General features: G+C 53.7%; 1 protein-coding gene across 2 annotated transcripts; it reads right to left on the reverse strand.

Annotated features, from left to right (window-relative positions):
* Window positions 1-483: 483 nt before the first annotated feature.
* Window positions 484-7,164, reverse strand: PLD4 (phospholipase D family member 4). Of its 2 annotated transcripts, XM_053595940.1 has the most exons (11): window positions 6,947-7,164; window positions 5,887-5,976; window positions 5,351-5,514; window positions 4,483-4,666; window positions 4,046-4,166; window positions 3,443-3,570; window positions 2,696-2,896; window positions 1,862-2,001; window positions 1,571-1,736; window positions 1,371-1,467; window positions 484-1,019 (listed from the first exon to the last, which is right to left on the reverse strand). In XM_053595940.1, the coding sequence occupies exons 1-11, from the start codon at window positions 6,971-6,973 to the stop codon at window positions 817-819; spliced, it is 1,521 nt and encodes a 506-aa protein (XP_053451915.1). In that variant the 5' UTR covers window positions 6,974-7,164; the 3' UTR covers window positions 484-816. The 2 variants fall into 2 exon arrangements, with proteins under 2 accessions (XP_053451915.1, XP_053451916.1); XM_053595941.1 differs by lacking the exon at window positions 5,887-5,976.
* Between the last annotated feature and the right edge of the window lie 4,755 nt (window positions 7,165-11,919).

The following is an 11,919-nucleotide window of genomic DNA, read 5'->3' on the forward strand; positions in this document are numbered from 1 at the left end:
TGCTCCTCAGCTGAGATTTGAAGTGTGGGCGGGTGACAGGAGGAGTCTGAGAGCAGTATGGCAGCTAGGGCTTGGCTAGGTCAAGTGCAGCTCAGGGACAGACCAGCTCCCAGATGCCCAGAGGCTTTGCAGGGCCCAGCTCCATACCCCTGCCCTGCCCCCTCAGCCTAGGTCCCCTCTGAATGCCCCCACTTGCTTGAAACTCACAGCTCTCACTTCTCCTTCCATGTCTGCATGGCACCAAAGTTTGGGTCCCAGAAAGGGGCTAACCCTATCCAGTCCCCTATGCTGTCTTGAGTTTCCTGGGATTCTGGATTGAACCCAGACCAAGGAGCTCACACAGCAGACACGTTCTGTGGCTGCGCTGGGGTGGTCACATGCAGATAGGCCCTTGGCAGGGTCCCAGGGGCCGAGGAGGAGGGGGAGGAGAAAGAGAGCAGCGCCCCCCGCCCCTCACGCACACACTAATTCTCACAGAGGGCCTGGAAGTACCAGAACATTTTTTAGGCCTGGCTTGTGGGCCAGGACAGTGGTTCTATCAGAGTCAGAGGAGGGGCAACCTGGAGGGCTTTCTGGAGGGGTGGAGCTTAGGAGGGTCGGGCTTAGGAGGGTCTGGATTTGGAGAGCAGAGAGGAGTAAATAGTTTGCAGCACCCTCCAGGCAGATTGCAGGTAGTAGCCTTGAGCAATTCTGAGCCTGGGCAGGTTTGGGCTGAAGGAGCTGCTGAAAGCCTAGGCCAAGGGACAGAAGGGAAGGCCTGGGGGGCCCAGTGTCCACCAGGAGCTGTGAGGCCAGGGAGCCAAGATGGGCCTGACCTCAGCCCTGCCAAACACAGTCCTGGCCCTGAGCTTGTCCATCCAGGCTCACAGCATAGAGCGAACTCCAGTCCCGCTCAAAGAGTTGCCTCAGCTGCTCCTGCACGGGGGTCACACCCGGCTGGGTGCTGGGAGCCCTCTGGCTGACCACCAGGCCCACACCTGAGGTGCTGCTGAAGTAATCTTCTGACCAGTTGGATGTGCCTGGACAGGTAAGTAGGAAGGGACCCTGGGTCACGGTACCAATGCAGACAGGCCCCTGCAGCCTATCATGGCACAGTGGCCCCAGCTATAGGCCTGGAGACGGATGGACACACTGGACACTCTGCTGTCATCAAACTCCAGCCAGGGTAGCCCCTTGCTTGGGGGGGGGACAGCTCTTCCTTATGGAACACCCCCCACATCAGGTGTCCTGACATAGGTGTCTTAACTCAACTTCTGGGGGTCCCAGTGCTCAGGATTTTCCCACCTGCCCCTGTGGCCAGGCGACAGTTGACAGACTCCTGGGTCCTGGACCTGGGCCCAACACCTACAGACTTTTGCCCAACCACTCACCTATGTAGGCTGCCTCCTCTGTGACCATGAACTTGCTGTGGCTCACCCTGCTGAAGGGGATGTTGGAGTGGTTCCCCACCGGCACGATGAAGACTTTCTTTGGAAAACAGAGAGGTGGCCCATCAGGCAAGGCAGGAGGGTCAGGCACGGTGAGAGGCCTCTGCCTCCCCTACAACCTGGCCTCAGGAGTGAGTCCTCACCACATCCACAGAGACATTGGCCGAGGGGTTGCTGAGGGCCTGCAGGGAGCGCAAGTAGGGGAACATGGTGGGGTCTGTGTTGAGCCAGCAGCTGACCAGCAAACGCACGTGCACGCCTCTGCTGAAGGCTGCCGCCCTCAGTGCATTGTCCAGCACTGGCCAGTACCTGTGGAAGGGGTGGTCAGGGGCCTTCCTACACACAGGGTCCATAGGAGACCTGGCTGGAGGGGGAGGCACAAGAGCTGCTGGGCAGCAGAGCAGGCCCCCACCTCCAAGGCTAGTCAGACCCACCTGGCAGGGTGGGTGAAGCGTGTAGTGGGGAAATAGTCCATCACTGAGGCATAGATGAACTCTTGGGCAGCCTCCATCACCGTCAGCAGTGCATCCAGGTCCCGGGTGCGGCCTCGGGGGCAGAGCGCAGGTGGTGAAGCCTGTGGCAGGGGAGGCATCCCTAAAGGCACTGCCGGACCCATGACCTCACCATGCATCACCCAAAACATCTCTTGTGGTGGTGGAGGAAGGAGGCTGAGATGCCAGGGAAGGTGGAATGAGAAGGGCCTTCTGCACAGGGCTCTGCTGAAGCAGCTGGCCCCATCCAGGGTGGACGGACCTCCCACAGTCATTCACCACATGGAAGCATCTCCACTCCCCTCGGGGTGGGACCCTCACATCCAGGAGGCTCCCCTTGCTGCCATGTGGAGTCTCTGCTGCAGACCTGTCCCAGGGGGCTATCCACCCCTCCCCCACTCCAGTGGAAGAGGATCTGCAGGTGCTCCCTGCTCAGCTGCACTCCACCATCTGTGGAGACTCTCAGGATCCCAGAATGTCCCCCCAGCTGGCTGTCTCCCCACCAAGGTCCAGAACGCCCGCCCCCAAGCTACTTGACTCCCCCTCAGGGTCCCATGATGCCCCCTCTGCCACCTATCTCCTGTAAACAGCACTGTGTGGCCTATTCTCTTAGAGCCGAGCTTCCTGGGGGCCCTCCCTGGCCCAGGGATGTGGCCCCAATGCCATGGACTGGCTCCCTGAGGAGATCTGGCTATGGTCTGCAGGCAGCTTCCCTCAGGGCCAGGCTAGCAGGTGCAGAACTGGGGGTCTGGGCAGCCCCTCTTCGACCCGCCTTACTGAGAAGTAGGCTGTGGTAGGCACCCCATCAAAGAGGCCCCGGAGCGGCTGGAAGCGGTTGATGTGGGAAGAGAAGTTCTGAGGCCAGGTTTTGGGGAGGACAGCCTGGGGTCCCCCCAGCACCCAGTAGGTCTGGAAGGTCTTCTCCAGGTCCTGGGCCAGGTGGCTGCAGTTGTAGATGATAGCGCCCAGCTCCTTTACCTGCAGGGCCAGGGCCAGCTGCTGCAGGGAGCAAGGCCCCTCTGTGGGGCTGTGGGGGGTCCCCACCCCACCCCACCTGGGTCTGGGTGACACTCTTCAGTGGCACCACCTGTGAGAATCTGATGGTGTGTGCTCAGTGTGGCTTACAATCAAAGAAATGCATGTTTATTTTTTAAAAATGCATCAAAGCACAGAAAACAAAAAATCATCATTAGTTTCACTGTCAAGTGACAAGCATAGTGGCCATTTCCATGGTAGTTTTCTTACACATTTTTAGTGCATTTCTTTCCAAAAGGGGCTAATGCTTTGTAATCTGCATGGTCCCTTGGTGAGGTGGCCTGGACATCTCGTCAATGTGACTGCACAGCAAGAGCATGGTGGCTATGTAGAATTCCAAAACTTAATGAGCAGCGTCCAACCACCATTTCCCTGATGTTGATGTTGTAAATGTGACTTTCTCTGGATGTGCTGGGGCATCAGGCAAAGCCTAGGGCGTGTAGGAGGAGAAGAGCTTGGGTGGGGGGCTCCCTGGGCCCTAGGACTCACCTGCGTCAGGGACCGCCAGTCCATGTTGGCACTGCCCACGTACACGTGCCGCCCATCCACAACCCAGAATTTGGAGTGCAGGACACCCCCGGTGAGCCGCCCCATGCGCACACGTCGCACCTGGGCACCTGGGCGAGATTCAGAGTGGCAGGATGAGCTGGCTCCTGTCTGAGCTAACTTCACAGTGAGCCTGACTCTACACTCTCTGAGGTGGAGTTGACAGGTGTCCTTACAACACTCCTACTATGTCAATGCTGTCACCATCCCCCTTTACAAGTGAGGAAAACGGAGGTCCCTCCAGGTGGCTGGCTCCAGAGCTCCAGCTTAGGTTTCCACCAACAGAGCAGGGCAGGCTCCACAGGCACTGAGGCTACCTGTGCTCTGCCCCATGGAAAATGACGCTTCTGGCTCCTGGGAACCAGTCCTGTCCCTGAGTGAAGCCACAGCAAAGGAGCTCAGAGCCAGGGCCTTGCTCCCTCCGGGGTGTGCCTTCCCACTCACCCCACCCCTCAGTGCTGCGGTCCCTGTCTCATCTCACGGTGGCAGCAAGAGAGCTGTGGTCAGTGCCAGGGCAGCTGGGCCCAGGACAGGGCAGGCCACTACCTCGGGCTGCCAGGACTTCCAGGTCGGTGGACTCCTTGGCCAGTGTAGGGTCGCTGGTGGCCACAGCCACGGAAATGTTCCTGTCCAGCAGCTGTTGCAGCTTCTGCAGAAGGGCCTCTCCCTGCAAGGCCAGGCAGGCTGTGAGAGGGGCCCCGCCTGGTCCTCTGCCTTACCCACCAGGTCCCATGCCTTCCCCAAAGGCCCCCATGGCTCCGGTGTTGGGATGAGGTGGGGTGGCCCTTGTTTGGGAGCTAAGCTCCACTCAGGTGTAGTCCAGGTGCTCTGTCCCCCTGGAGGCCAACCCTTGACACCCCTGCTCTGAGAGCCCCTGAGGGAGCAGCCCAGGCTGGGTGGCATGGCTTGCTGTGTGCCCACCACTGGCTGGAGTAGGGTGGGGAAGACATGGAGCCTCAGATTTGGGGGGTGCAGGGGCACACCAGCTGGGAGGATGAGTCGTTGACCCCAATGTCAGGCCCTGTGAGGGACCAGTAGTAGGAGGCCACATGGATGCTCTCCTGGGCAGTGTCCAGCAGCTGCAGCCAGGCCTGGGCCAGGGGCTGGGCAGATGGGCTGCCAGCTGCAGATGGCAGGTCCTGGGGGATGCTTTCCACAAGGACAAGCCTATGGAGAGAGCCATGAGGCCCAGACTGAGTGTAGGCACCTCACACTGCCTGCCCCATCCCTGCTGGCCAGACCCAAGGGATTGTTGCCGATGCGGTCCCTAGGCTGAGCCCAGGCCAAGGGGGCTGGGAGGTGGGCAACCAGGCAGACTGGGCAGGGCAGGCCTGAGCCTACACCCTGCTGGAGGGTGACACCCAGGAGTGAGTCCAGGAAGGAGCCTGGGGGCTGCCTAGCTTAGAGCAGGGCAGACTGGGGAGCCAGGCTCTCCTCAGGCCTGCCCTCAGGGAACAGTTGCTTCTGAAGCGGAGCAGAGCAAACTCTTGTGTCTGGGGCGGCCTCATGATGGAAAGCCCTGGGTGACAGCAGGGCTAACTCAGAGGGAAGGGCTAGGCCTGGAGGAAGGGTGTGTGTGTAGGGTGCCAATGCCTCTGCCCAGGGGACCTTCTGGGACCCCAGGACCCCAGCAGCAGGGAAAAAAAGGTGTGAGGGATGGCTGAGGGGGCAGGAGGGGGCAGTGACAAGACTGGCGGGAGGAGTTGGCCTAGCCGGCAGTGGCCATGCTTGCCAGCGGTGGGGCCCCAAAGTTGCAACTTCTGTTATTGCAAAGGGCACCCCACATGCACCCCATTCCCACACCCACTCTGACCCAGCCACCTGCCCCACAGCCCCCGTGGGCTCACTCACTGGCAGGACTCCGTCACTTCCTGTCCCAGGGGCCCCCAGGACCTGGTGGGCACTTCCTCAAGGTGCTCCTGGCCCCAGGTGGGAGGAGGGGGCAGTTGCCACAGGAGGTAAGTGAGAGTCCCAGCGCCCAGCCCCAGCACGGCCAGTATTCCCAGCACCTGCAACTAGACAGGGCATCACCCACCAGGGCCTGGGGTGGCCGTGGGCCTCTCTGGCACCCACACAGAGACCATCCCGGCTTCCCAGAAGGTGAGGGCTGCCGTGGGGGTGGGACTAGAGGTGACAAGGGTCAGGGAGGGTGATGCTGAGAGGGGCCCATGCCTGCATGTTGGGGATCAGGTGGCCACATGTTCACTGGCTGTCCTCAGTGCCCCCTGAAGAGGGATGTGATCAAGGCCCCAAGCAGCCTGGGGTGGGCTTGCCTTGCCCACCACTGGTCAGGGTGCCCCATTCCCTGAGCTGGTTTTGTCCTCTACTCTGGCTCAGGGGTGCTCTGAGGCTATTAAGGCCACCCACCCCCAAGTCCCGAGTCCTACCATGCTGGGCCCTCTTTCCTGTGTACTGTGGGGCTGCATGCGGCAGGGCCACACAATGGTGGCCACGGCTCTCTGAAGAGGCTTCATCTTCTGCATAGGGTGGCCTGGAGTCACTAGCTGCTCCACCTGCCCTGGGGACTCTCACTAGACTCTCACTAAACCCCCAAACACCTCCCCACTTTTCTCCAATGTCACACCCTGGATGTAGGGCTGGCCCTGGGCAGGCTGGCCTACAGGTGGTAGCCAAGGTGCATGTGGCCCTGAAGCCGGCTGAGTTCCTGGCCTTTCCCTGGGTGCTGTGTGTGTCCAGGACACGCACCCCCACTTTCTGTGTTCTCCCTGGGTCTCTCTCTTGGTTGTGTCTGGGTATCGGGTCTCAGTTCCTTTGTTTCAACCACAACCGAAACAGAGTCTGAAAGTGGCATTTCTGCTTCTGCTGGTCGGTGCCCTCATCACTGCCTATAAATAGCTGCTCTCCCTACCCCAGGGCTGGGGCCCTGCCTTGGCCCCATGGTGGCCCTTCCTGGGAGCCGAGCAGCCACCCTCAGGCCCAGAACAGGCTGGGTGTGACCTCTGCTGCTGGGACTTTGCAGCCAGCTGGGATGGAGAGTGGTGCTGGCACATTCCCAAGGAGCTGGAAGCTTAGGAGTGGGGTCAGCTGGGCCCTGGCTGGCCACACCCACAGGCCAAAGCAGGCCTGTTGGCCCAGGTACCACCATAAAGCAGGGTGCTTCTTAGGATAGGGCCTACCCCCTAAACCTTAGGTTTGGGGGTTCCTGGAGCAGCGCTGAGCGCCCATGCATACAGCCAGGCCAGGCGCTGGGTCTCAGGGGCTCGGTGGGTCAGGCTGGTAGCTGGGCCCAGGGGCCACCACACACATCCAGGTATGGTTTCTGCCCCTAATCCCGCCCCATACCTTGTGGGAAAAGGGCCTTTGTCTCCCAAAGTGCCCCATAGACTGGCCTCACCAGTGGAGGCTTCATGACCTGCAGCTGCTGGGAGGACAAGGCCTTGGGGAGGTAAACAGCAGCCCCCTCCTAGGGCCTGGGCTTGCACATACCTGTGGGGGCCCTGCCTTGGTGTCCATCCTGGCTCCAGCCACAGACTAAAGACCCTCAGCTCATCAGGCAGGCTCCGGCCTCTGCACCTCCTGCCCTGCCTCCTCCTGGAGCTGTTTCCCCTTCAGCCACTTCCTCTTTGTCCTGCTCACACCCTAAGCCCGGCAGCTGCGGGGTAGGCTGGTGGGTGGGGCCGAGAACCTTCACCTCCAGGGAAATCACCCCCACCCCTCCTCAAGGTGGGGGTCACAGTCACAGCCTGCAAGTGGCAGAGACCCAAAGAGCAGTGACTTAACCAAAGCAGCAGCAGAGAAGAGAATACCACTCTCCCCTCTCTCGCCCTCTTCCCAAAGTAATCTATCTCCATTCCAAAACTTGAGCTTTCCTTCCCTTGAGTTTCGAGGGACCTTGTTGTGTGTGTGCTCACCTGACAGAGCATTGCTAACTTTCATCCGGATTTGGACTTCATGATTTTTTTTTTTTTTTTGAGACAGAGTCTCACAATGTCGACCTCGGTAAAGTGTTGTGGCATCACAGCTTACAGCAACCTCCAACTCTTGGGTTTAAGTGATTCTCTTGTCTCAGCCTCCCAAGTAGCTGGGCCTATAGGCGCCCGCTACAACGCCCAGCTAATTTTGTTGCTGTTGTTGTTGGATTTGTCATTGTTGTTTAGCAGGCCCGGGCTGGGTTCGAACCCGCCAGCCCTGGTGTATGTGGCTGGTACCCTAACTGCTGAGCTACAGGTGCCAGCCATGATTCTTAAGTAACTTGCATTTTTCATTAGACACATGGATGCTGATCCTGCCACCCAAGGGTCTTTGGGGGAAGGAACTCCATATGAGATTGGAGAACATAATGTTGTTTTCCAAGCACAGAATGGTTCTTAAGTGTATTAACTGGAGTGGTTGGGTTGAATCTAGGGTCATCTTCTGTGTCCAGACTCCTGTGGTTTCTCACAGGAAGAGCTGGCTGATGGCAGGCCAGATGCAGACAGGCAGGCAGAGGTCACCGTTCACACTCTTCTTCATAGTCAGAAAGCTGTGCCCATGCACATGTCCGTAATGACACTCAGGCGTGTGCCTGGTTTTGCTGTTGATCTTTTCTGTAGCGGGGTGCAAACCTTTGCTTTATAGGACGAGCCAGGGTTGGTATCCCTAGAGGTGGTTTGGAGCACTCCTGTTGCTCCATGTCCTCCCTAGCACTTGGTAGTGTCTGGCTTTTTGTCAATCTGGTGCACATAAACTGGTATTCAAATGAGGCTGTAGTTTGCAGTTCCCTAAGTTGAATAATGTGCGTATTTTAAAACATTTACAAGTCACATGGGCCTCCTTTTCTGGGAAGTCCTATTTAAGTCTTTTGCCCATTTTTAAATTGAGCTATTGACTTTTTCCTATAGATGTAGAGAATTTGTTATATTTCCTGAATTATTAGTTTATGAGTAGAAAAATTTTCTCACTGTGTTGCCTCATTTTCCATTATACTATTTAAAAAAAAATTCAAACACAGATGTGCGGTGGCTTACGCCTATAATCTTAGCACTCTGGGAGGCTGAGGCAGGTGGATCCCTTGGCTCAGAAGTTCAAGACCAGCCTGAGGAAGAGCGAGACCCCATCTCTAAAAATAGCTAGGCATTGTGGCGGGTGCCTGTAGTCCCAGCTATTGGGAAGGCTAAGGTGGGAGGATCACTTGAGCCCAGGAGTTTGAGGTACTGTGAGCTATGATGCCACAGCACTCTACCCAGGGCACAGAGTGAGACTCTGTCTCAAAAAAACTGAAAAAAGTCACCCAGCCGTAAGTATTCCTTTGTGGTGTTGGAGAAGGGGTGTTACCACATTATTTAGCTTTAGTAATATTAAAATATTACCTGCATATGGAAGAAAACTTAAATATGAGTTAAGATCTTTCTCTTTCCCCTGAATAATACAAGGATTTGAGTCCAGGAAAGGGAAGGATGGAAATGGAACAGAACACTAGCAGGAGAGAAAATGGGTAAGACGTTTCCAAAGCTGATGCAGTATGGACCCGTCTACATCCACGTGAAGGGCTACAAATTTCAAGACAGATCAACAGAAAGCTATTTCTAGGCACACTGTTGTAAAACCATTGAAAACCCATAACAAAGAGAAAATCAATTATAGCCAGAAAAGGCAAAAAAGATACCACCATCAAAGGGGCCACAGGAGCCTCCGCCACCCCCACAAAGGCAATGCCAGTGGAACAGTATCCCAGGCACCAAGAGGCAGGAGCCGCCAACCTGGAGTGAGACTCATCAAAGGAGGGGAGTAACATTCCAGACGCACACCTCGGTCAGTGAGAGAATTCACCACAGTGAGATGCACTAATAAACAAAACAAAACAAAACAAAATGCAGGGTTTGGGAAAATGCCTCCAGATGGAAACATGGAGGTACCGGAGGGAAAGGAAAAGAAAAAGCAAATATGTCAATGCATTTAAATGTACATTAGCTATAGAAAATAAAAATTTATTGTGGGCTTAAAAAAATATGTGTGGAATTAAAATGTCTGATATCGACAGCATAGAAAGCAGCAAGAAGGCAGGTGGACCCACAGAGCTAGAAGGTCATCGTGTCAGCCCACAGGGATGAAATACAGATTTACATCAGGCCATGATAATTGAAGGATGAATGTTAGGATTACAGTTTATAATAATGAGTCACTTTGTAATTATAATTTTACAATGGCCAGGAAATAGTAAAAAGAACAATTTACATCAAACCATAAGTGAAGCATGAATTTTATTACTGCTTAAGTACTAAATGCATAATAAAATATTACCAACTAGCAAATGGGAGGAATAGAATAATAAAAAAACTCATAAAAAATTTCGATTAATACTAAGAAAGGAAAAAAGACGAAAAATGGAATAAAAAGAGGTTCAATGCAGGAGATTTAGACTAAATACATTGATAATTATCATATACATATACTCCAATAAAATTAAATATTGTCAGACTGAATTTTTTAGAATAAACCTCACAAAAGTTTAATTAAAATGCTAGCAAGGGTAAAACCATGGTCACACCAACCAGAAACTAAAGCTGGCGTAACTACACTCCTATGAGGCAAAGCTGGCTTTATGGTAGGAAAAGTAATCACAGATGAAGAAGATGGAGTTGTATGCACCCAAAAGGAAAGCTTCAAAATATGTAAAAAAATACTTAATCAAGTTAAAGGGAGAAATGGACAGACCCACAATCACAGTGCAGACTTTAGCATGGCTCCACGGTAATCCACAGGACAGTCCGGTGGGAAATTAGGTGATATAGAAGATTGAACACAACTCATAAAGTTGGCAAAATTGACAAAAGGGAATGCCTCTCCAAAAGAAATGGAAGTTTACATATTCTCTTCAACGGCTCATGTAACATTTATCAAAATCGTTGACATAGGGGCCATCACGCATCCTCTACATGTTTCCTATGGCTGAATTAATTTTAAGTGTGTGTGTATCATCAGACCAGAGAGGAGAGAGGCTAGGAGACAACAAGAAAAGAATAACTGGAAAATCTTCCGAGGTTTGATAATGTAGCAATACACATTGAAATAACACTTATGGCTAGGGAAGAAATCACAATGGACAGTAGAGATTGTTTTGCCTAAGTGAAAACAAAAATATAATATATTAAACCTTAGGAATCAGCGATAGTCATGTTTAAAAGAAAATTTGGCTGGGTGGCATGGCTCACACCTGTAATCCCAGCACTTTGGGAGGCTCAGGTGGGAGGATCAGGTGAGGTCAGGGGTTCAAGACCAGCAAGAGCGAGATCCTGTCTCTATAAAAAATAGAAAAATTAGTCATGTGTGGTGGCAGAGCCATCGCCCCAGCTACTTGAGAGACTAAGGCAGGAGAATTGCTTGAGTTTGAGACTGCAGTGAGCTATGATGATGCCATTGCACTCTAGTTTGGGTGACAGAGCAAGATCCTATCTCAAAACAAAACGAAAGAAAGAAAGAAAATGTATAGCCTTAAATCCATGTCAGAAAACAAGGTTTGCTGAAAATCTGTGACTATCCTAAAGAAAAAAAGGGAAAACCTCCAAATAGGGAAGAGAGGAAAAAGGCTAATAAACAAAAACTAAGTACAGAAATTAATGAAACAGGAAACAAACATATACATATAGTAGAGAAAAATGAATAAAACCAAAAAGTTGATTCTATGGCAGAAGTAAAAATATTGGTAAACCCCAGCAAGACTGAAGCAAGAGTGAGGAATGGTACAAATTACTGACATCAGGAGTGAAAATGAGGGCACGCCACAGACCCTACAGAGCAGACACAGGTGACTAGAGATACCGTGAACAGTTCCATGCTAGGAAACTCATTTTCTATTCTTCCCCCCAAATTTGTATTGCAGTAATAATGTGCATAAGTAGGGGGCCTAAATTTTAGCGTCCAACGTGATGAACTTACATATTCATGAAACGATAGGAGATTCCCACAAGCACCTTCCTGGTCAACACCTTCCCCTCAAGAGACAGCCAAAGGGCTCCTGCCTAGAGGCCCCAGGACTTCGGGAGGCTGAGTGAGGCAGGAGGGTCTCTTGAGCCCAAGAATTCAAGGTTACAGTTAGCTAAGATCATGCCACTGTACTCCAGCCTGGGCAACAGAGTAAGGTCCTGTCTCTTAAAAACAACAACAAAAGAGATAACCAGGCCTTCTCTGAGTCACTCCCTGGAGCTGGGCCTGCACCCACCAGCACTGGCCCTTGTTCAGGCCCAGTCCCCTTGACTCACCCTCAGCAAGTAGTCACCATCATCTCCCACAGCCCTCAGGGGAAGGCTCCCTGCCAGAGGGGTCTGCTACCCAGGCTTAGTCCCCCTCCTGCACAAATGTAGGACAGGTACTCCAGACCTGCTCCGTCTTCACCACACTCTTGGTGGACCAGCAGCTCACTCAACCTCTCCTGTTCCCAGCACACCTGCTACAGAGGAGTCCCCGGCGGGTAGGGGGGGTGC

The sequence above is a fragment of the Nycticebus coucang genome, chromosome 6, assembly GCF_027406575.1.
Source record: "Nycticebus coucang isolate mNycCou1 chromosome 6, mNycCou1.pri, whole genome shotgun sequence".
Classification (NCBI taxonomy): Eukaryota; Metazoa; Chordata; class Mammalia; order Primates; family Lorisidae; genus Nycticebus; species Nycticebus coucang.

Bases quoted from the DNA above. Each gene is read 5' to 3' on its own strand.
- PLD4 (XM_053595940.1), bottom strand. From the start codon at position 6,973: ATGGACACCAAGGCAGGGCCCCCACAG. The intron at 4,167-4,482 runs GTGTGCCCCTGC...CTGGCCTTGCAG, and splicing joins ACGACTCATCCTCCCAGCTG to GGAGAGGCCCTTCTGCAGAA. The intron at 2,897-3,442 runs GTGAGTCCTAGG...CTGGCCCTGCAG, and splicing joins ACTGGCGGTCCCTGACGCAG to GTAAAGGAGCTGGGCGCTAT.